The 24,085-nt window shown below is 38.1% G+C and overlaps 3 protein-coding genes across 3 annotated transcripts; 2 read left to right on the plus strand and 1 right to left on the minus strand.

Moving 5' to 3' along the window:
- Nucleotides 1-742: 742 nt before the first annotated feature.
- On the minus strand, nucleotides 743-2,158 carry eif1b (eukaryotic translation initiation factor 1B). Its single transcript, XM_065258555.2, has 4 exons — nucleotides 1,960-2,158; nucleotides 1,355-1,518; nucleotides 1,166-1,267; nucleotides 743-1,074 (listed from the first exon to the last, which is right to left on the minus strand). The coding sequence occupies exons 1-4, from the start codon at nucleotides 1,988-1,990 to the stop codon at nucleotides 1,030-1,032; spliced, it is 342 nt and encodes a 113-aa protein (XP_065114627.1). The 5' UTR covers nucleotides 1,991-2,158; the 3' UTR covers nucleotides 743-1,029.
- Nucleotides 2,159-3,348: 1,190 nt separating this feature from the next.
- On the plus strand, nucleotides 3,349-13,192 carry yme1l1a (YME1-like 1a). The gene is made up of 18 exons (XM_065258556.2): nucleotides 3,349-3,506; nucleotides 4,987-5,118; nucleotides 5,226-5,409; nucleotides 5,634-5,735; nucleotides 5,834-5,937; nucleotides 6,121-6,268; nucleotides 6,364-6,471; nucleotides 7,159-7,332; nucleotides 7,468-7,620; nucleotides 8,529-8,661; nucleotides 8,746-8,808; nucleotides 8,943-9,055; nucleotides 9,391-9,546; nucleotides 9,637-9,788; nucleotides 10,091-10,217; nucleotides 10,313-10,386; nucleotides 12,079-12,165; nucleotides 12,251-13,192. Exons 1-18 carry the CDS (start codon nucleotides 3,474-3,476, stop codon nucleotides 12,392-12,394), a joined length of 2,187 nt encoding a protein of 728 aa, XP_065114628.1. The 5' UTR covers nucleotides 3,349-3,473; the 3' UTR covers nucleotides 12,395-13,192.
- Nucleotides 13,193-13,791: 599 nt separating this feature from the next.
- pks1 (polyketide synthase 1) lies at nucleotides 13,792-20,865 on the plus strand. Its single transcript, XM_073813130.1, has 6 exons — nucleotides 13,792-13,840; nucleotides 13,925-14,078; nucleotides 14,171-14,331; nucleotides 14,553-14,756; nucleotides 14,916-15,097; nucleotides 15,203-20,865. The coding sequence occupies exons 1-6, from the start codon at nucleotides 13,792-13,794 to the stop codon at nucleotides 20,729-20,731; spliced, it is 6,279 nt and encodes a 2,092-aa protein (XP_073669231.1). The 3' UTR covers nucleotides 20,732-20,865.
- Nucleotides 20,866-24,085: the final 3,220 nt, after the last annotated feature.

Consider the following 24,085-nt stretch of genomic DNA (forward strand, 5'->3'; position numbering starts at 1 on the left):
TAGATGTTTCCCAAAAACCTCAAAAATCAAGGGTTAAATGGCTTTATTTATAAACCAGCACCCTGCTTCAAGATATACAGCTATGGTGGTGTTTGAAATGCCTACACAGCCACAGTAGCTAGATTGGCATCTTTGTTATAAACCTCATTCCATGCCCTTTAAAGAGGATTAGACTCCTGTGCGAGTACAGCCGGGCAGCCAGGACACAGCTTTAAAAGGATTTTCCACCCTGATGTGAAGCCAAGCCACACAGTTCCACCAGCCAGAAGCATTTGACATTTTAACTCTTTACAATAATGCACTACAGCAGTGCTTCCCACTCTTGGTCCTCAAGGACCCCCTTCCAAAAAGTTTTAGATGTTTTCTTATTTAAAACACCAGATTCAACAGGTCAGCCTAACAAGCAGATGAATTAAATCAGGTGTGTTAAATAAGGAGATATCGAAAACTTTTTGGGAGGGGACCCTCAAGGACCAGGATTGGGAAGCACTACACTACAGCTTTAAGAAATCACACAAAAGGCATTAGAGTCTCACTTCCGAAACTCAATCATCCAGTCTGATGTAAAGGATGGCATGGCCAATAATGAATTTAAGACAACATGTGGGCAGGCACACTGGGTTTGCAAAGCTATTCATCTAGCATGGGTTTCTTCCATCTAGAGAAAAAGTATGCAAATGAAAGCACAATTACCTAAATGTTTATATTGTAGGGCTTAAATAAAAAGTCACAACAAAACATGCAAAGTCACACACGTTTATTGTCATTGATAAAAAGATATTGCAATCGAGTATCTACCATAAAACATTAACTAGCATCAGCAATAAAGATTCAGTGTCTAATTCAGACCAGGCTGGATATGCTGGCCTGCTTGAGGTCATCATGAAGATCTGAGATTGGAATGATGGCAAAATATCAGCGTTACCCTGCGGTCAGTTTTGCTAGCATTATGGTCACAAAACCATGCTATGAATATGCTTGAATTGCTACATGCTGGTGCAGTCCTTAAACCCCTGAAGGGTCCATTTTTTAAAAACCGTGAACCTTCAACTGTTCCTCCTTTACGATGTTAATCTGCAAAAACAGAGAGTGCTCACAATCAGAAAAACAACTTGCACGGGTACAAAAAAACTATAGACATTATTTCTTAACTAAAGATAGTTACCTCCATCAGAAACTGACAAATGTTCTTTCGCTGGTCACCTTGTAATTGAATCACCTCTCCATACTCTGGATGCTCAATCACTGTACCATTGCAGGCAAATTTCTGTAAAGTGAAAGTCCAAGATTAGTCTTCCAAAAAACATTCAGGATGCAAAACCTTAGAACTTCATTTATTGGAGAATTTAAATACCTTTTTAAAGGCCTTCACCAGCTTCTTTTTATCATAATCATCGGCGATTCCCTGCACTGTGGTCAGTGTCTTACGCCCGTTTCGTTGTTGGATCCTGATGTGGATTTTATCCTCAGTCCCGGCCGGAACCAAGTCGTCACCCTTAGTTGCATCAGCAAAGGGATCTATAGAAAATTGAGGATTGATTGAAGAAGAGGAAACAAAAGGCTTAGTGAAGATTGCAAGCAACAAACACAACACGCATAACTACAATGGGTGGTCGGTTTTATTGCACGTGGGGGTGCATGAGCAAGATTCAAACTAATTTTATAAGCAAGCAAAACACGACGTTTGCATACGGTTACCATTAACGTTACTTATGATGTATGTGTGCGTGTGAATGATTGTAACGTTAGCTGTATGCAAACTCGTGTTTATTAGCGCATTTTCCTACACGCGCTTGTTTGGCAGGGTACTTAAGTTTGGTCAATTCAATCTTAAATGTAATCATAGTCGAATAAAATCTATTCTTTTGTTGGATTTATGCAGTTAATCGAAGGATTATGCGTGCAATCGTTAATAGATTCACCGAAGTATAGCCTCGTGCACGAGGCATTGCAACTTACCAAAAGACTGGAGGTTCTGTATATTGGACATGCGATATTACTGCGGTAACTGTAACAGATGAAAGATGCCGGCAAACAGAGCCGTTTAGAGACGCTTGTAAGTTGTTGTTCTTAAAAAACCCGAAAGGCAAGGAGCGGCTTTTTGTAATCTGCCTGACGCAACTTCCAGTCCGTCTCCAGTGTGAAGCCGAGAGCACAGCGGAAGTGCTTAAATGCGCCACAGAGCGCGAGGACAAAGAACTTTAACTACACTCTCAGGTGCATTTAATTTAAAATTGTACCTTTAAATCGATATATACATAATTATCTCAGTATTTTTTTTTATCATGGTGTATAAACTATACGATTTTTTTTTGTAACGTTTTATGCAATTATTTGATTGTTAGTAAATTAAAAACAAATTTCATGACAGGGCTTTATAATGCGTTAATTGAGGTTATACAGTTAAAAAAAAATAAAGAATAATTCCTAAACTACACATTCGTTGCATAACTTTTATTTAATCCACGCTAATAATTAAAATACTATTTTTTTCTAATTATCAGTTGTTTTGACTGCTCGATTTACAATTCAAACATAAATTACGGATTAAAATAGTTAACTGCATACTGAAATGTATTCAGATTTTTTAAATTTGAGGTAAAATAAAATTTATATTTTAGCTCCCCGTTCTTCTTTGTGCAACCCGGAAGTAAAGCTAAGCATGTTTGCTGCGTAAGATGTTAAGGCTTGAAGGGATACAGCTAGGGCCAAAATATCATGAAATCTCGCATAATGAGCGTTTATAACATCCTAATCCAACCCAAACCTAACACTAAACCCATCATTTCACGGGATTTAGGCCGTAGCTGTATCATATCCTTCCAAAACCGCTGTTTTCCCCCCTAATCATACCCACTGAACCTAACCCTAAACCCAACATCTCGCGAGATTTGGTCGTAGATGTATCTCCTCTAGTCAGAATCTAGAAGAACTACATGGCTTATTTGTAAATTTGGCTTGCTTTTCTTTGCAAATAAGAAATAATGATTTTTGTTTAAAAAACATTAAATGAGTAATCTACCCAAAATGTATTATATTATATTTTTGTCCCATTGAAATTGTTTAAATATTGTAAAGCAACGTGGAAACGAGCTATGTATAGAATGTTTCTAAAATATAAGTTTTTTTTTCTTCAGTTTTTGGTGCTTTATGTTGCTGCCAGCATTAAATCTACATTAAAATACTGTGAAAATCATGTAAATATAAGTGGTTGCCGCCCCTTGCATTTTTCTCCAGTGGGTGGCAGTCAATAGAACTCATTCGGAAACTAAATAACCACCGAAGAAGTTAAGACTGCGTAACGATCGATTAGTTCGGTGATTTTAACAACTCCGTTTGGGTGTTCAGTGCAATGACGGGGTGGAGTTACCGATTATATTAACAACACCAGTAAACAGAAACCAAGAAAAGAGCACAGCTGCGGATTTGACAGAGACACAAGACCTCTCAACTAAAAAAAATCTGAGGAAAATATGTTTTCTGTACCTACAACCTTTCAGTCGCAGGTATGGATTTAATCGTGTTTAGCATTGCGTTTTTAACCATTCAAGTGAACAAACGAACGACATAAGAGTAGAATAGTAGACGTGAAAGTAGTTGTCAAGTGCATGTGTGTTTATAAAAGACACAGATTTATTTCTGAATGTAGGTAGGTATGACTAATAATAATACATTATAATACTAACGACCCAAAACAATGATATTTGCTGTTTTTAAGTATTTCTGATCCTTGTATTATACATCGAGAATAGACCTACGCAGTCACCAATGAAATTACATCATCTGATTTTGATGCTTACATCAGATCTTTACGACCTTTAAACTTTTGGTTTGTCAGCTAATATAAAGATTATTTGTTATTAATGCTATTATTGTTGTGTCTTTTGTCACATAAAATTATTTAGTTCTTTAGTAGCCTATACAAATATTTATGCCTAGCTATTGCTACCTGCTATGTATTTTGTTGACCTATAGGTTAACAGAGGTATTGCTGTGTAGGGTTAGTAATACTTAATTCTGGTTATTCATAAAAAAAGATAGATTCGGAAAAAGGGAATATGTGGACTTTTATAAGTGATTGTGTGTATGTTTAGTTTGCTGTATTGTCTTAAATTACTCACTGACAATAGCCTCTTTCACACAGTAATTCTGGTAAATTACCATGAATTTACCAGAATGAATTTACCAGTAAATACAAAAATGTGCTGTTCACACATGCAGTGACATTCCGTCTTTTTACCAGTAAGACATCATTCACACATCAGTATCAAAATACCGGTAAATTCGGAGAGAAAGCGGAAGTTACCTGTGGCGCGCGGCCGGCGAGCTCCGTCCGTGTCGTATTTGTAAACGGCGGGTTATGACTTAATATCCACGGTCCGTATTTTGTTGTTTTCACATCTGTGGCAAACGGTCGCGAAGTTGCTCGTGACCAAACAACATTGCGTTAGGCGGCGTCAAACGGAACCTGCGCGTTTGCATATTAGGCTTCACAGATGGTGTGTTAAGGACGTCGGCAATTTGGCAATTAGATGGTAAGCTGTTTTAAACAACTTTGGTGAAGAAATGTGGATGTTAACTTCAGGTGTGCTCGACTTTTAAGCAACATGTGTGTGGAAACGTCCGTAAACAGTCTGGGGAAAACCGCGTCACCTGTATAAAAAACTTTCTGATTGGCCCGCCCGATCTGTCAGCGCGGTCTGACGTCATCTAAATGCCGGTAATGCTATATTTTTCGTTCACACACAGCGCTTACCGGCAAATTACCGTTAATCTTACAACCTGTCTTACTGGTAAATTGGGAGCACTGATTTACCGGAAAGGTTCTGTTCACACATGACATGTTAACTGCAATTTACCAGTAAATTACCAGTAAAGACTGTATGTGTGAAAGGGACTAATGCACTGGTTTGTTATTTTTTATTTGCACTTTTTTTATTATGCAATGTGACCAAACAAACATTGGTTCTTTCTATTCTATTTTAGGGAACAGTGCCTTTGACCCATTTTATCAATGTGATCCAGTACCTGAAGAGTTCAGCCAATTCTGCCGTCAGCACATCAGTTCAGAGTTTACATAAAGACCTTCCATCTGAACATGACCTACTTCACAATGAGGTGACATTATTTTGCTTTATAGCCTTAGAGTTCATATTTGCATTTGCATTGCAGTCAGAACATAGCTTACGTAATGTCCTGGATTTCTGACAAAAAATCTTTTACAGAACAAAATCAACCTGAAGGATCTGGGTCTATCGGAGCTGAGGTTAAGTCACATAAATGATGTTTTGAGAAAACTGCTGCCTTCTTTTGATCTGGATGAGAAATCCATCACCAGCACCGCTCACACCTTAACATCATGGAGAACATCTCACATTTCCGCACCCTCATTCTTCCAAAACAAATATGGTGAGATTACTTGTGACATAATGTAATGATATCATGCTTGTTTTGAGGAATATCAGGCTCAGTGTTGTCTGTGTCCTTAACCATTTGTCACCATGTGTCTGGGAATAATTTAGACATCGAACCCACAACCATTGAGCTGCTAATGCAATGCTTGAACAGCTGAGTTACATTAACAAGTATATCTTGTGATGTCATTTGTTTTATCTTCTGCTTTGTTAACACAGGGTTCCCTCACAGACACACAGGACTCCTTGGATCTCCAGTGTTTTATAGGCAAAGCCCCAGCCCTCTTCATGCAGTCTGCACAGATTTGCACCATCTGCAGTGTAATGCAATAAATCATTACATCACATAAACGCAACATAAAGAGTTACTTGCATTGATAAATTTTGATGTATGCGTCTTTACATGTTCTCCTGCTTAGTTTGGGTCCAAAACAGAGGATTCAAGACAGTGAGATCCAAAACCAGATATCTGCAGCAGGACAGTCGTATAGAAGCAGAGAATTATACCCCACCATTAATAAAGGTTAGTGAATAGTGCTGTAGGTAATGCAGGCCTGCTCTTAGACATTATGGGGCGGTTTCCTGAACAGGGTTTAAAGTAAACCCTGTCTGGGAAACCGCCCTAATACTTTTCATAATGGCCTACCTTTGTTAATTTTCCCCTGCTGATTTTCTTTCTTCTTATTCTTCTTATTGTGTCTGTCAGGGTTTCCTTACCAAGGATAAGCAAACTGCAGAGAGTCTTGAGCAGGTATTAAGACACAAGGATGTGCCGGAGTCTCATGAGGATCCGTTTAAGGTCGGCTTTACAGAGGGCTTCATGAAAGCTCAGGCACTGACAAAGAGAACTCAAGGTAAAGCTTTTGAGCTTGTCAGAAGCCGAAACCCTGAAGACATTTAAAAATGGTAAAACAAACTAAAAATCCATTTATTTTTTCATTTTTAATAGATTCTGTAAAGAAGACGCGTCTACTTGTATTTGTGCTTTTCCTGGTTGGTCTTTATGGGCTCTCCAGAAGTCCGCTCTTCTCGGGCAAAGGATCATTTTCTGACGCTGGTTTGTTTCTCATTTTGTTCAGCATGGATGATGTATTTTTGTAGGCAAAACCTGGAAACGAACGTTTTAGCACTTCTGGTTCCCTTGTCCTAAAGTCAATAGGGTTTTGGTTAAACACTTAAAATAAGATTTAGGTTTAACACAAACTCAGGATATTTTCATGTTTCATTCTGCGACATACAATACAACAGTTTTTATTAACAGATTATTATTATTTTTTAGTTAAAAAGGGGGTTTGCTAACAAGCTGCTACTAAAATGGGACTACAGATGTTGTTATTACTATTTAAATTTATTTATTTGTAAATGTATTTAATTAATTAATTAATTAATTTAAATGTCTTTATTATTAAATTATTTATTAAAATTTGAAAGAGTTGTCAGTCAGAAGCTTGGTGGTGTGATGTTGATATTGAGCGACCGTGATGTAGCTTTACTTATAGCATAAAGTTAGCTTTTTATTTTTAGTAGTAAACGCATTCAGACTACAAAATCAAACAAAGTTGCGTTCGTTTATGAAGACTATAGTAATGGACGAAACGTTTGGGTATCATAACCGGTTGGTGATCACGGAGCTTTTTTGCGATATTTTAAAAGCCTTAGGAAAATTCCCATTGGTTTTTTTTATGTTAAAATGTTTTACCTATTCTGGTTATTCATGATCTGTTGTGTTGATATGGATTGACAGTTAGTTTTCGCACAAGCTCCAGTCTGGATTCAGCCGTGGATCCCATGCAGATGAAGAATTTCACCTTTGAACATGTAAAAGGTGCAGAGGAGGCAAAAAATGAACTTCAGGATGTTGTTGAGTTTTTACGAAATCCCCAGAAGTTCACAGTCCTTGGTGGTAAACTTCCCAAAGGTAAAATACCTTACTTTACTATTCTTGTTTCAGTTTACGTAGTTGTAAGTGGTTATGGTTGCGTGTTGGCTTGTTGTGTTTGTATGCGATTATATTTTGGACTAATTATGGTTGTGTTGAATTGGCTTTCTTAAGGTGTTCTGTTAGTCGGGCCTCCAGGAACAGGAAAGACCCTATTGGCTAAAGCTGTTGCAGGGGAAGCAGATGTGCCTTTCTTCTACGCTTCAGGTTCTGAATTTGATGAAATGTTTGTAGGAGTTGGAGCGAGTCGCATCAGAAACCTTTTCAGTAAGTCTTTACATCTTTTAGACAGGTCCTTGAAATCCTTGAAAGTTTGTGAATCTGGGGGGAAAAAATTCAAGGCCCTGGGAAGTTTTTGAAAAAATACATACATAGAGATAGGTCATAGGTCAAGTGCTTGAATCTATTTTATGCAAAAAGTTTTCTAAAAAAAAAAATCCATATTATTCCCTGTGTAGTGTAGGATAATATCATAAAAATTCTACACTTTAAATGCTTATATCTTATGTATACGAATGTTGATTCATACCAAAATACTTTTTTGCATAGTTGTGTTTGACACATGAAAACGTCTCGGGTTACGTATGTAACTGTTGTTTCCTGAGAAGGGAACGAGACGCTGCATCTCTCTTGCCATATTTCCTGCGTCCCTGTAACGCCGTCTTTACTTCCTGGCTCCCGCTTCACCCTGTCTTTGTCGTTAAGCCTCACCATTGGTTAAATTTGATTTACACATTCAGACGCACTTACCCCTGGATGCGTCCCCAAAGTGTCACCGCAGTGACGCAGCGCGAGTTCCCTCAAGTGCTCTCACTTGAAATGTGTTCTCACATTTAGTCCTTAAATTTAAGGGTATTTGGACCTGGAAAGTCCTTGAAAGGTCCTTGAATTTGAAGTTAACTAAGGTGTGGGAACCCTGTTTAGAGTTACATATTGAACATTTATTCTTGCATTACACATAGTAAGTAGCAAAAGAGTAAAAGGAATATTCCACTTTTATAAAAAAATCCTAATAATTGACTCACCCCTATGTCACCCAAGATGTTTGTCTTTCTGTGTTCAGTCCAGTAAATTATTGGGATTTCTTATGAAAGTGGAATATTTTTTTATGCTTTCAACATCACTTTCTGTTGTGATATGTAAATACTTTTCTATTTCCTTAATTTTTTATGTAGAGGAGGCCAAAGCTAGCGCTCCGTGTGTGATTTTTATTGATGAGCTTGACAGCGTGGGTGGAAAGAGAATCGAGTCCCCAATGCACCCGTACTCACGACAGACCATCAACCAGCTGCTGGCCGAAATGGATGGGTCAGTCCTCATCTGTTTGCTACATTTACTCTCTTTTTGGTATTTTTTTACTTTGTTCTCATTTGTATTTTTTATTTATTTCAGGTTTAAACCCAATGAAGGAGTCATCGTGATTGGTGCTACAAACTTTGCTGAAGCTTTGGACAAGTAAGTTTCTTCAGTCTTCCGTTTATGGCTGTTTTTATTACAAAGATGCAAACCAAAAATCCCATTTTAATTTCTTAAAAAAAAACTGTGCTGTTACATAACCAATGCCCATGTCTTCCTATATGTGTTTTTAGTGCTTTGATTAGACCAGGCAGATTTGACATGCAGGTCACTGTCCCCATACCTGACGTAAGGGGCCGCACTGAGATCCTTCAGTGGTACCTCAAAAAAGTTAAAGTTGATTCTGGTAAGAATGATTTATGAGGGTGTATACCTAATTGGTTTACCAGACCCCAGTCAAGGAGTGTTTAATAAATGCGTTGCCTTTAATACAGCTGCAAACCTTATCACAATAGATTCATGCAACTTTCGGTGACCGAGTACTGGCTTGGTGTCCTATGTCAGTTCCCTTCCCATAAAAATAAGAAATATAGACAAGGCAGTCAACCCTTATCAAATATCTGATCATCCATTGTGACCCCTGGTCTTCATAAATATCTACCATATGCATAGACTAAATGCACACACAGTTATCTGTAATTGGACAGTCCTGTAAAGTGATGTGTGTATTGTGTTTCGTAGCTGTTGATGCTGAAATCATCGCTAGGGGTACTGTGGGATTTTCTGGAGCAGACCTTGAGAACCTGGTGAACCAGGCTGCGCTGAAAGCAGCGGTAGATGGGAAGGAGCTGGTGACCATGAAGGAGCTGGAGTTTGCAAAGGATAAGATCCTCATGGGTGAGATTTTGTGGGCTCATGGGTGACATTTTAGGGATTTTGCTGTAAACCATCAGATTTTTCCTGACACTTCCATGTCTGTTTGCGAAGGCCCAGAGCGCAGGAGCATGGAGATGGATGAGAAGAACAAGACGATCACAGCCTATCATGAGTCTGGACACGCTATAGTGGCTTATTACACCAAACACGCCATGCCCATCAACAAAGCCACCATCATGCCACGCGGGCAGTCTCTTGGGCATGTAAGTGATCACCTGGGCAATTTTTAGCACCTGACTTTGATTGATATTGACTAGTTTGGTTTCTTCAGTCGAAAATTCTCAAATTGATCAATCAAATGTTTTAGGTTTAGTTTTATAAACCAAGATGTTTAAGGCAAGTGTATTATGTGCCGGAAGGCTCTGTCTTGTATCTGGTGATATATAATTAAAGTGATTTATGTGTCACAATACTTTCATCTGTGTTGACAAAATAATATTTTTTAAATAATGTTTAATGTATGTTTAAATAATAAACCCTTCATTGTTTTTCCGGTCTTTCTCAGGTGTCATTACTTCCTGAGACCGATCGCTGGAGCGAGACGCGGGGCCAGCTGCTGGCTCAGATGGACGTCAGTATGGGCGGCAGAGTTGCTGAGGAACTGATCTTTGGAAATGACAACGTTACAACTGGTGATGATACTTGATCACAGCAGATACTACTGTCAACTTTGATTTTCTTGATATTGTCTTTATTATAAGCTTCTGTGTTCATTTTTTTTAAACAGGGGCATCAAGTGATTTTGATGGAGCCACTAAAATAGCACAGATGATGGTAACGCAGTTCGGCATGAGTGACAAGGTACAGCTTTTGTCATAGACCCACAAATGTTAAAGGTTCATTTAATAAACATATTTGTTCGCAAACTTTATCGGCATAAAAGCTCTTTTTGAAGATGTTGCAGTGTGAATGCCTTGCCAATAATTCACCTTTGAAAAAAATAGATTTGCAAAGGAAATAGAGCCTATTTTTTTTTTTTTTTTGATATTGTGTAGGGCTGTCAAAAGATTAATCGTGAGTAATCGCATACAAAATAAAAGTACATTTTTGCATAATATGTGTGTGCACTGTGTGTAATTATTAAGTGCTGGGCAAAGATTAATCGCGATTAATCACATACAAAATAAAAGTACATTTTTGCATAATATGTGTGTGTGCTGTGTGTAATTATTATGTATATTTAAACACACACACACACATGCATATATATATATATATATATATATATATATATATATATATATATATATATATATATATATATATATATATATATATATATATATATATATATATATATATATATATATATATATATATATATATATATATATATATATATGCATGCATGTGTGTGTGTTTAAATATACATAATAATTACAATTTATTATTATGACTTTATTATATATATTTTATATATAAATAATATATATATATATTGTATATTATGCAAAAAAAATCACTTTTATTTTGTATGTGATTAATCGCGATTAATCTTTGCCCAGCACTATTTTGTGTATATAAACACACAAATGCATGTATGTTTTTAAGAACCATTTACATGTGTATATATGTGTTTTTTTTTTAGATTTTTAAATATATTATATTGTAATTAAAAAAAATATATATACATAAACTAAAAAAATCTTACATTTATATGTACGTATGTATGTATTTATATATACATAATAATTACACACAATACACACACAAATACATTATGCAAACACAAACTTTTTTGTTTTTATTTATTTTGTATGCGATTAATCTTTGAAAGCCCTTATGTGACCTTTTAAGAAAAATTTTTTCCATGAAGTTACATAACATGTTGGGGAACAAATTAATAAGTAATGTGACAATGCCCAAAAAATCTTTACACTTAAAGGCGCTCTAAGTGAATTGAAGCGTTTTAGACCATAAAACATTTTTTGTTACATACCAGAAACATCTCCTCACTATCTGCTTGCTGCCTGTCCGCTGATCAAACTGTAAAAAAGGCGATCTCTGTAGACAGCCCAGGCTTTACAAACGGCAATATCAACATAGTGGCCAAACCTAGCATCGCAAAACAAAGTATTCCAGCCAATAAACAACAAAAAGGATTTGGGGATGGGGGTTGGGCGGGGTCACGAAAGGGAGGGGGAGGAGTTAGCTACGCTCCGTCTCTTTGAAAACAGTTCAAACGTCAACAATAACTAACGTCTCGCAGATTCGCTTAGAGAGCCTTTAAGTCTAAAATGATATCACACAGACATTTATCTTTGCCCATTATATGTGGTACGCAATCTTATCGAGTCCTTCCACATACTGAAAGCCATTAAGGTTATGTGAGTTCTCACATTCCAAACTAAAATCTGGGTTTCATCCTAATCCTTTCCCTGGCTTCATACTCAAATCTGAACTGCATTCACCAACACACTTTACTTGAACCCTTTGTTGAATTACTGTTGTGCCTGTAGCTGCTGTTCACTCTTATCTTTTTGGTTTCCACAGCTGGGAGTGATGACCTACAGTGACCTGACCAGCCAGAGCCCAGAGACCCGAGCCGCTGTAGAACAGGAGATCCGAGTGCTTTTAGAGGTACAATACGCTGCTTATTCAGTTGTATTTTTGCCATTCATATTGTATGATTGTGGCTATTAAATTTCCTCTCTTTCTCTCTTAGGGTTCATATGAAAGAGCAAAAAACATACTTAAGACATACAACAAAGAACACAAGCTATTGGCTGATGCCCTGCTGACGTACGAAACTCTAGACGCTAAAGAAATTCAGATGATCCTGGAGGGAAGACCACTGAACGTCAGATGATGAAATCCTTTTCCTTTAAAAAGAGACATTAAAAGACACTTGTGTAAATAATCATCTTTCTTATAAGAAGTTTCTTGAAGAGACTTTTTAACAATCTGCCTTTATATTTTCATTTTACATTCAAGCAGGTTATTGGTTTTCACAGACTTTTTCATTCAACTGAGTCTGTAAATTGACGCCAGCAGTATTGCATTGCTGGGCTCCGATCTCTATGTGATCAGGTAAACGGTACATTTGTTTTATCTTTTGCCAGAAAGTAAACACAAAAAAGAAAGTTAACATGGAAATCAGATCTGAAATAATTTTCATAACTTTTGTTTTATCAAGTCATCAGATACAAAGTAAACATATTAACTTGTATAAGGGTGCATTTTCAGATCAAATGCCAAAGTGGGCGACCGCTATTAAGAAGTCTCAAAAAACATACAGATCCTTTAGTTTTTCATGCAACGTTTGAAACAAAACGATTCCGAATGTGACTTCAGTATGCCAGTATTATTTTTTTCACATAATACAGTCAATTTATATCTGTATATGTAAATTGAAGTGGTAGGCTGAATGCAAAACTGTATTTTTCTGAACTGTAAGCTATTTATTTGAATATACTATTCCAAATGTGGCTAAAAGTCATCTGCTGCCATCCCATCACACTTTTCTGTGTGAGTTTATAAATGGCTCAGATGACTGCTGTATAGATGTGTGATTGAAACCCTATAAATGTACTTTGTTTTGAAATTAATGCTATGTTCAGATCTATTTATCCCAGTCATGAGTGATACAATTAAATAAAGCTTATTAAAAAATCCATTGTGCTTTATTTCTAAATGTAAGAATGTAAAGCGAAATCACAAAAATAACTTGCATTTGGTTTATTTCGGTGTATCCGTTTCAAAGACCATTAAAATAAAACTACTCTAGTCTGATAATTACTGGTATCAGATAAAGTAAACTGGGATAATTATCAGTTATCTTATTTCAAGTTGGTGGTCCACAAACCGATTCTGGCTTCATTCACTATACATCTTCAGGAAAGCCAATTAAAATCAATCATGAATTTACACAGTCATCCCAATATCTCTGAGACAAAGCTTTGTTGTGTTCGCTGAAGGAAACTGAAGAAGTGTTTTACATCTCAGCTCAAGCCTTCAATTACAGGCTTTTGTTTCAAACCATCTCAATTATTGGTTACATACACAAAGAATTGCATCTAAAGATCCTTTGTTGAAAAAATGTGCTTTCTCATTGGTTTGCAGCCATGAAAGGCTTTAAAAGCACCTCAACGCTCTTCAGATAATACTAGTCGCAACCATGAGCTGAACAAACCTCATGCTTTCATTGTTTCTTGTATTTTGCTATTTAACTTTTTCAAAATATGATCATTCAAAACAATTGACAAAATGGATGAAGATATTGCTGTCATTGGCATTGGATGTAATTTCCCAGGAGGTAAACTTGCTTAGATAATTATATCATTTATATCTATGTTAATATCATGTTAAAGCAAACAAGAGGTATTTGTTACTTTGACAGGTGAGGGTGTTGATAATTTCTGGAAAGTTCTTGTGGAGGGTAGGAACTGCGTTGTGGAGATCCCAGATGAGAGGTTTAACAAGTCGGAGTGGTTTCATCCTGATGAGAACCAACCTGGAAAAACCCAGACGACCGAATCTGCTCTCATCGAAGGGTTCGTTTATTGATCAATTTATTGCAAAGCATTTCAGAAACATACTAATTTAAATAATCGGGATTAATTTTGGGTTACTTGTTTTTTTGCAGATTTAATGAATTTGACCACAAGTTCTTTGGTATAAATGAGGCTGAAGCAAACTACATGGACCCTCAGCAGAAGCTGTTGCTGCAGTGTGCTTATCGAGCTTTAGAGGATGCTGGGATGCCATTGGAAAAAGTGAGCGGAACCAGAACAGGAGTTTACATTGGTAATCAAATTGATTTTTATTGCACTTTTTACAATTAATGCATCTTTACAAGAAAATGCATTTTACTTCTTTAGCACTTTTCACAACTTTGCATTATTGCAAACAGCTTTACAGAAAATACATTTTAGCAGAGAATAATAGTAACGCCATTGTAAATGTTAATGTGGAGAGTGTGCCAAGTTTGTTTGTTTTTTGATATTATATGCTGTGTATTGTTTTAGGACTTATGAACAGGGATTATGAGACCCTTCTGAACAACAGTCCCAGCTCAATAACCCACTACAATGGCACTGGAACTGCCATGAGTATAGCTGCCAACCGAATCTCTTACACTTTTAACCTGACCGGACCCTCCTTTGCTATTGACAGTGCATGTTCTTCATCGCTAGTGGCTCTTCACTTGGCTTGTCAAGCCATCAGACAAGGTAAGGCCAACACAAATGTATCTACTTTACATAATGACAACAAATAGTATTTTTTTTTGTATACATTCAAGTATACATTTTCAGTGTGGCTAAAAGTTCGGTAACTCTGCAACTTACTTTTAAAAATGTATCTATACTTGATATTACTTTGATCTCCAGGAGACTGTGATATGGCTTTGTGTGGAGGAGTGAGCTGTATCATTGAGCCTCGAGTCTTTGTGGCCCTCAGCAAGGCAAAGATGATCTCACCTGAGGGCACAAGCAAACCATTCTGCCGCACAGCAAATGGCTATGGCAGAGGAGAGGGATGTGGTGTAGTCCTTCTGAAGCCTTTGAAAAAGGTTGATAATTTCATTTTGTGAAAAAAAAATGTATATTATGACTTTAGGTTATTGTTTTTAAACCAATAAATGTGTTTTTTAATGTTTTGAAACATTGTGTTTTAGGCACTTGAGGATTTTGATCACATTTGGGGTATTGTCAGCAAGACTGCTGTAAACCAAGACGGTCGCACTGTTACACCAATCACCAAACCCTCAATGAGCCAGCAGGAGGCTTTACTAAGCACCGTCTACTCCTCTGAGAATTACCTTGCGAACGTCCAATATGTAGAAGCTCATGGCACCGGAACACTAGTGGGAGATCCAGTTGAGGCGGGGGGTATCTCAAAAATCATTGCTAAAGCGAGACCATCAAGCTCTGGGCCTTTATATATCGGCTCTGTCAAGAGTAATATCGGACATACAGAATCTGCAGCTGGGGTAGCAGGACTCATAAAAATTCTGCTGATGATGAAGCATGAAACCATTGTCCCATCTGTATTCTACTCAGCGGATAATTCCAGCATAGACACTGAAGCTCTCAATCTTAAAATCCCCAACAGAGCCGAGAAATGGCCTTACTCTGGCTCCAGGATAAGGACGGCTGGACTAAACAGTTTTGGGTTCGGTGGCACCAATGCTCATGCCATCATCCAAGAGTATGTGGCTGTGAAAGCCCCTGACATGCAGACTCTTCAGTCTTCAAAACTGCTTCCTCTATCTGCAGCCACGGAGAAGTCGCTTAAAATGTGCATAGCTGACACTTACCAGAATATTTCTGTAGATGAGACAGTTGATCTACAAGCTCTTGCTTATACAGCCGCTTGCAGGAGAAGCCACGAGAGACACAAATTTAGGAAAGTCTTCGCTGCAACATCCCTGTCAGAGTTAAAATCTCTACTCAAATCCAGTGGAAACAAAACATTAGCTCAAACTAAGCAAGACCTAAAGCTGGCTTTTGTGTTTTGTGGGAATGGTGTTACGTATAGGGGAATGTGTAAGCAGCTACTTGAAGAGGAACCTATCTTTAGGGACAAGGTCAAAGAAGTGGAAAACTACTTGAAGAAGTTCAGATGCACCAGTATTTTGCAAAAAATCACAAATGATTATGACAACGAGGATTTCTCAAAACCAAATGTTGTCCAGCCACTTCTTTTTGCAATTCAGGTTGCAATTGCTCACCTTCTTAAGCACTGGGGCATCAAACCAGATATTGTTCTTGGACACTCTGTTGGAGAGGTGGCTGCAGCACATTGCTCTGGTCTGCTATCCCTTCAGGATGCAGTGAAGGTCATATACTATCGCAGCGCTTTGCAGAGCAAAGTGATGGGTGGAAAGATGCTGGTCATTGGTAACATAGCCATCACAGACGTTTTGAAAGTTCTGCCAGCATATACAGGAAAGATCTGTCTAGCTGCTGTGAACAGTCCTATGTCATGTGTGCTGTCCGGTGATAAAGAAGCTGTTGACCATGTGCACCACAAGATCCAGTCTTCATTTAAGAACAAGAATCTGTTTCTTCGTGTCTTGGATGTACCTGCTGCATACCATAGTCATATGATGGATCCTGTACTGGGCCAGATCAAAGACAGTATTGGGAATCTGACGCAAAATCAAATGGTGTGTGAACTGGTTTCTACAGTAACTGGAGAGATATGTCATAAAGGAGACTTTATAACAGGTGAATACTGGGCAAGGAACATCAGAAAGCCTGTTGCATTTGAACAAGCAATCAAAGCAGTTTCCAACAACAGGGCGAACGTAGTCTTTGTGGAAATTGGGCCAAGACGAGCTCTGCAGAGAAACATCATGGAGATCCTGGGAAATGACACCACAGTGCTCCCTACAGCACAGCCAGATAAAGATCATGAGACTATTCTCACTACTGTATCAAAACTGTTTGAGGTAGGGGTCAATGTGAACTGGAACCAGTTTTACAAGGGGTTTGAAACAAAGCCCATGTATATCCCAAGGTATCAGTTCGAGTGTCTGAAGAATGAAGTATTTTTTGAGGATGTAAGAAGGGGTAATGAGATAATCTCACACTGTCCACATCCACTCATACGCCCAAGTATACATGACAACAAAGTGGTCAAGTGCAACCTGTCACCAAGTACCACCTCCTACCTTTGGGAACACAAGAACAATGGTATAGCCATTGCCCCAGGGGCTTTATATGTTGAACTGGCTTTTGCATCTGTAATGGAAACAGCTGTGCCAAAAATGCCTCTTTCTTCATTACAGCTCTCAATCAATTTTCAAAGTTTGTTTGTTCTATCCAAAAGCTGTCCTTCTCTTACAGTGACACTTGAGACAACCACAGACAAAACCTCATTTCAGATACAATCCACAAATACTGTACATGCATCAGGTGATATTATCCACGTAAGGGGACCTGCCATGATAGAACATCGAACCATCCACCTGAACACAGTGTTGAAAAGATGTCCCTTGGTCATTCAAAGCAACGATGTGTACAAGACTCTTAACGAGGTAGGATTTGAGTACGGGCCTAACTTCAAACAGCTGGGTGACATTCGATATGGGCAAGAATTTAAGGAGGCAATCACCAGCATCAGGATTCCAGAGGAATTACTCAACCATCTCTATGAGTATTTCTTACACCCAGTGGTCTTGGATTTATTCTTGCAAATGTCCTCAGTTTTAACTAGCACTATCAGGCCTGGATTTCCTTCAGCAATTGGTGGCATGGTTATATCTGCACCTCCACAAAAAGAGATGTTCATGTATATAAGACAAACCAAAGATATGTCAGACTACCTGGAGGTTTGTGGTTGTTTCACTGACAAAGATGGACACGTCTTGATTGAACTAAAAGGCGTCAGAATTCATTTTCTGGAAAACCATGCACATATCAGGGAATCATGTTTTTTTCATAACCAAAGGATAGCAGTTGACACTGAAAGCAGTTTTTCACCCAGAATCAAGGCTTTGGTTTTTGAGGATACCTTGGGGATAGCCAGAGGTTTGAAGCCATGCTTGCACCCAGAATCAGTGTTTGTGCCCCCACCTGATTTAACAGAACGCTCCGGGTTAGACGTCCCAACCTTGCAGTCTCTTTTGAGCATGCTAGATGCAGATTTAAATGAAGTACTGTTTATCTGGGGTGTGCAGAGTGTTTCTAGACACAGGACACAGGACATTCTAGACAGCTTGTCAGACAACTGTGAACTTTACCGTCAAGTTGTTTTGTCTATGAGACGGTACAGACATGCTTGTTCCATTCGTGTCATAACATACAGATCAGCAGAAGGGACAGCTGATAAGATAAATCCTGGGTTTGTGTTTTCAGGCATGACAAGGGCATGTGCTGCTGAGCTGTCAGACATTTCTTTCCAGTTGATTGATCTTTCATCAGTCTCAAGAGAGGACATAGAGTCATTAGCTCATGTGCTGTACTCATACAAGAGTTTTGAGTGTCCAGAAGTCTTGATTGTCAAAGGAAAGGTTTACTCCAATATGATAACTCGAACTCCCATTACCACAGTCAGCAAAGCAGAGGTTGAATTAAAACCCTTGCAGTTCCAGGAATTTACTTTGCAGATCGCCAATCCCTACAAAGTGACAGGCTTATCTGCTCTGCCCTCAGACGCATCAGTTGGTGCTGTTGAGAGTAAAAGCGTTGAAGTTCAGCTCAACAAAATATGTGTGCATTCATCTGACTATTTTCCAGTTAGTACATCGGAACTACACTTTGGTCAGACAATGTACTGGAACAAGTACTCAACTCATAACCACAGCCTCCTGGCACTTGACTTCAGTGGGACTATTACTGCAGTGGGTAAGGATGTCAGCAAACTTAAAGTGGGAGATCATGTTATCTGTTGTTACCCTGTAAAAGCCACTTCCAAAGTTGTCCTCCCAGAAGCTGTTTGCTTTAAAGTAAAAAGTCTACCATTTCTAAAGGATGTTCCATGTGTCTCGTACATTGTCTTAATCTGGGAGATCTTACAATGTGCATTACCCAAGTCCAAACAACAGCAGAAGTTGGGCATCTTATCCACTGTTTGTGACTCTGCTCTGGTTAAGCTATTGATGCTTATAGCAAATAAATCAGGCTGGACTGTTTTCACAGAGACTGAGCTAAGTGAATTATCCCACAATGTAAAGCAGTGCCATCTTTTGGTCATTCTTCCTCCATATGACCTCTCACACCTCTCAGAGATCTTCAGTGTTGCCAAATCAAATAACATTGTTGTAGTGTGTGACCACAGGCAGACACTGTGCTCTTCATTGGATGTAATTCACAGGGACAGCGAGACAACTTGCTTGCAGACTCTCAGGATGTCTACAATCTTTCAGAAGTCACGTCTTAAGATGCATGGAGCTCTCATACAGAAATGGTTATCAGGGATGCATTTGCAAAGAGCATGGCTATCAATACAGACCAGCACATTTCAAGAAGAATCCTCTGAAAGTATGTTTCCAGAATCTACAGAGCATTCTGGATCCTATTTCAGTGCACAAACTCTGGACTTGATCGCTTTGGGGAGTGATGATGCTACAAACAAGATCTCAGCCATTCGTTTGCTTCCAAGACCAAAGCAGATGTTCTCAAATGTGGGTGTATACATCGTTTCAGGTGGTCTCTCTGGTTTGGGTTTTGAAACAGTTAAGTTTATTGCCCAAAGAGGTGGGGGATGTATTGTTACACTCTCACGGAGTGTAGCATCTGAAAAGATACAGGAGAACATAAACGCTCTCCAGAGAAGATATGAGGTAAGAATTCTGAATCTTCAGTGTGATGTCTCTGTGTTAGAACATGTTATGGAAGCCATTACTGTGATTGGACAACATTTTTCCTCGTGTCCAATCAGAGGGGTGTTTCACAGTGCTGCTGTGCTTCACGATGGGTTACTTGAAAGCCTTGATCGGTCTCTTTTCCATAAAGTCCTGCAACCTAAAGTATGTGGTGCTTTGAATCTTCACCATGCAACTCTGCACAGCCCAAAACTTGATTATTTTGTGTGCTATTCTTCAATCTCATCCTTCATTGGAAATGCAGCACAGGCTAATTATGCGGCGGCTAATTCTTTCCTAGACAATTTTTGTCACTACAGACATAACATTGGACTTGCAGGGCAATCCATAAATTGGGGACCACTTAAACTGGGCCTGCTAATGAACAAGGAAAACTTTCAACAATTTCTGGAAACAAAAGGACTCATAACCATGGATGTTTCAGAGATCCATAACGCACTAGAGCAATGTCTATTAACTAACAATATCCAGCAGGTGATCTGCAAATTCAGTTTTAGGAACCTAAAGAACCACGTCCTTTCCCAGAATGCATCTCTAAATTTTCGCCTATCTGCTTTAGTCGAGGAAGGACTGAAAAATGAAGCTCTTGAGGATTCCAGGGTAGATGTTCGATCATCAGCAATCGACTCCATTCGAAGAATTCTGGCTGAAATCTGCGGTGTAGATACTGATGACGTTCGCGACGAAACAGCTCTCATGACACTGGGAATGGACTCAATGTTGGCCATGACAATGCAAAATCGCTTGTTTCAGGATATAGGAGTGAATATTCCTCTTGTTGCTATACTTGATCCAACCAGTACGCTGTCCTCACTGACTGCACTCATTAAACCGAGTAATGTTGAGGATGGTGATGTAGATGTGCTCCTGTAATTATTTCCCTTATAACAACTTCTGTAAAGATAAACCTCTTGTAAAAATGCAGCATTGCTTTGTTGTAAGTTTGGTTATGTGGAAGATTTGTTAACTACACATCAAAAACAAAAGTAAAACATTTTATTCATTCATTTTCATTAATCCTTTCTGATTATTTCATGCTTCTGTACTACTATGGTGTCACGGGTGAGGTCACTTCTCTGCAAAATTTATAAATCCACTGGGGTACTCATGTTAATTGATATTATATGCAACAATAAGTTGTGTTCAACTTCACTCTTTGCCACAAGAACCGACAGGGAGATGACATCTACATACTACAATCTGTAGTGTGATTCCGTATTTCATTCGTCTGTCAGTTCTTGTGGTGACACATAAGGTCAAACACACCTATAGACTCATGGAAAATACAAGAAGTTAACAGAGAATAGTTTGACTAAGAATTAAAACCAACAATTTGCTGATATTTATAGTGTAAATGTAAATATGGCCACACAAAATTGGTTTAAAATAGTTTTGCAAATCCTTACATAGACAATCCTCTTTTCATGAGCTGTGTGAGGAAATATTTACTAACAGAGACGGTGGGTATATTCCCTTAAAGCGATAGTTCACCCAAAAATTAAATTCTCATGTTGTCCTAAACCTGTATGAATTTCTTTTTTCTGATGAACACAAAGAAGATATTTTGATAAATGAGGGTAAGAACACAGCTGATTGTAACCAATGACTTCCATAGTAGGAAAAAATATTTTGGAAGTATTGTGATAAATAATGAAGAAGATATTTTGATAAACAATGGTAAGTACACAGTTGACTGAACACATTGAATTCCATAATATTTTGTTTATCCTACTATGACAGTCAATGGTTACAATTTACTGTGTGCTTACCATCATTTATCAAAATATCTTATTTTGTGTTCATCAAATAAAAAAAGAAAGAAATTCATACAGGTTTATAACACAACATGAGGATGAGAAAATGATGACAGAATTTTCATTTTTGGGTTAACTACCCATTTAAAGGAAGGAATAAACTTATTGGCTGATTTAAAAAATAGAATCAGCTAATGAAAACAACCATTGAGATTGAACTGTAAAGTCATGTTTATAATAGGCGTCTACGTAGAAAACAAAACAGAAAACAATTTTTTTTTAAATTACAAATACACAACAATCTGTGTGATTAGTTTAATAAAATAAAGTTAAAAAGAAAAGTTTAAAAAAGAAATGTTTATGTAACGTCACCATGAAATGGTGTCCCCTCTTTGAAATGACCTCATTTCACTTCCTGTCATGAGGAATGGCATAGGGGCGTGGCTATCAGAGAATTATTTCAATAGACCCTTTTATTGTTTGTACACAATGATGACATGGCAACATATGTGTGCAGTTTGGCAACGGAAGTATGGCAAGAATCAGCAATGAAGCAACACCGACAGAGAAAGTTATTTAAAAAAGTTGACTAATCAACTTTTTCAACAAACTTACCAGATCCTTGTACTATAGTGGAGTAGAAGACGTTAGCAGATGGCCAAATATAAAGTGGCCAGATACATACATATGTATATAAGTATATTATATAAGTGCAACTAAACGCAATAACCAGACATTTTGATGCTGGGAAATCGTTTTAATAAACTTTTTGAGTTGCTAACACATTAAAACCAATGGGGAATAACACCACTTCCGTTGCCGAAATGCGCCTGCAGGCTATTTGATCACGTGGGCTGTAAAAGGGTCTATTATCCTCCACAACTGACTGCAAATTGCCATTCAGATTTGCCTCGATTTTGTTAGCAACGCCCAACTTCCAATGAAATCAAGTCCTGCTCTAATTTTATTTCTCATTTTAGAAGCCGTTTTGCTCACAATATGGAAAACAAGGCAATCGCTACTTCCATTTCAAGGTGACTAACTGATTATTAAGTGCTTATTTTCTCATTGTGTACATTACTTACATGAGTGTTTTTACAAATATTTTTTTACCGTACAGATTCATTATTGGAACAAACCTTTTAAAAACTGAACTAAACTTTTCAAATATTAAACAATGTAGGCATACTGTATAAACATTGTATTTTATAATATCAACCAGTGGCGGCTGGTGACTTCTTTTTTCGAGGGCGCTCGATGCGAAGTTGGTCACAACATGTATGTAGCCCGTCATGTGTGTGGTTCCTTTTTTGAAAATATGTGTTCTGCGCCTCAAGTGATCCTGTGTGCATCACATGTCTTGTCAAAATAAGTGCCTGCTGCAGACGTGTCTAAAGGGTTTATGATAAAAAAGACGCTCGCGTTACCCAGATACTCGCAAAATCTCATGCATAATCAGAGTTTACTGTTAAGGAAGTGTCTTCTGTGTATTTTGTGAACGTGAGCGTCTTTTATCAAAAACGGTTTTGAGGCGTGTGCTGCAGGCACTTGTTTTGACAAAACACGTGATGGTTCACATGACGCAACAAACACATATTTTGAAAATGCAAGCAACACACGTGACACTCCGAACACTTAATTTGAATTAGCACCAGGGCATGAAATTAACACCCGACCACGCGCCAAATGCGGGTGGATTTTGCAATTGGCGGGTAACACTGTCAATCTACCAGCCAAATTGGCGGGTAGCCAATGCGAATCAGTGATGCGCCGGGTCATTGTATAAACAACCCACTCCCGACCGACATTTTCAACTAACCTGCCCGTAATTGTTCAAAATAGTTTTTAAACTCGACCGACTGACCGCGGCCTGAATATCATTAAAATATTTTTGGATGACTCGTAACCGGCACCCGCTCATTTCTTATCAACCTGCGCATATCACTGATGCAAATTGAGTTATTCATTGAGAGGATGCGACTGCTGTTTCGCAACGTTCATGCGACTGGAAAGAAGATGAGGCACTTCTCTGACTACGTTTGGATGTGCGAGTAAGTATTAAATTGTTGGTGAGATGGGATGAGAATGCAATGCTGACATAGACTACAGTATAATCACAGTTGCACAGATGTGTAGTTCTGCTGTGACAGATCAGAACTCTTGGATGTGTAAACTTTAAAGAGAGTTGCGCTACTGTGTCTTATACTGTAGTATATAACATACATTTTGCGAATATAGTAATGAAAAACAACGTATGTGCGGCGTTTATGTGCGCAGTTTGTGCCCCCTCTGTCTCTGTGTGCGTGCGCGGGTTTAAGGGGACTCAATAGGGCACATCGGAGAGATGCGTTCCTAAAAGCATGTGTACATAAAATCTTTCTGCTCTTGACAGGGCACATATAAACAAAATTATCTCAACAGTATTCATTTTCTAATAAAACATTTCTTTATGTCTTGTGTATGTATAGAGTCA

This window comes from Paramisgurnus dabryanus, chromosome 22, assembly GCF_030506205.2.
Source record: "Paramisgurnus dabryanus chromosome 22, PD_genome_1.1, whole genome shotgun sequence".
Taxonomy (NCBI): Eukaryota; Metazoa; Chordata; class Actinopteri; order Cypriniformes; family Cobitidae; genus Paramisgurnus; species Paramisgurnus dabryanus.

Coding starts and splice junctions, on each gene's coding strand:
- eif1b (XM_065258555.2), bottom strand. CDS start 1,990: ATGTCCAATATACAGAACCTCCAGTCTTTTG. Junction 1,519..1,959: donor ACAGAACCTCCAGTCTTTTG/GTAAGTTGCAAT, acceptor AATTTTCTATAG/ATCCCTTTGCTGATGCAACT. Junction 1,268..1,354: donor TGGTGAAGGCCTTTAAAAAG/GTATTTAAATTC, acceptor TTCACTTTACAG/AAATTTGCCTGCAATGGTAC.
- pks1 (XM_073813130.1), top strand. CDS start 13,792: ATGGATGAAGATATTGCTGTCATTGGCATTGGATGTAATTTCCCAGGA. Junction 13,841..13,924: donor TGGATGTAATTTCCCAGGAG/GTAAACTTGCTT, acceptor TTACTTTGACAG/GTGAGGGTGTTGATAATTTC. Junction 14,757..14,915: donor TTGTCAAGCCATCAGACAAG/GTAAGGCCAACA, acceptor TTTGATCTCCAG/GAGACTGTGATATGGCTTTG.
- yme1l1a (XM_065258556.2), top strand. CDS start 3,474: ATGTTTTCTGTACCTACAACCTTTCAGTCGCAG. Junction 5,736..5,833: donor AGATTTGCACCATCTGCAGT/GTAATGCAATAA, acceptor TCTCCTGCTTAG/TTTGGGTCCAAAACAGAGGA. Junction 12,166..12,250: donor AGATCCGAGTGCTTTTAGAG/GTACAATACGCT, acceptor TTTCTCTCTTAG/GGTTCATATGAAAGAGCAAA.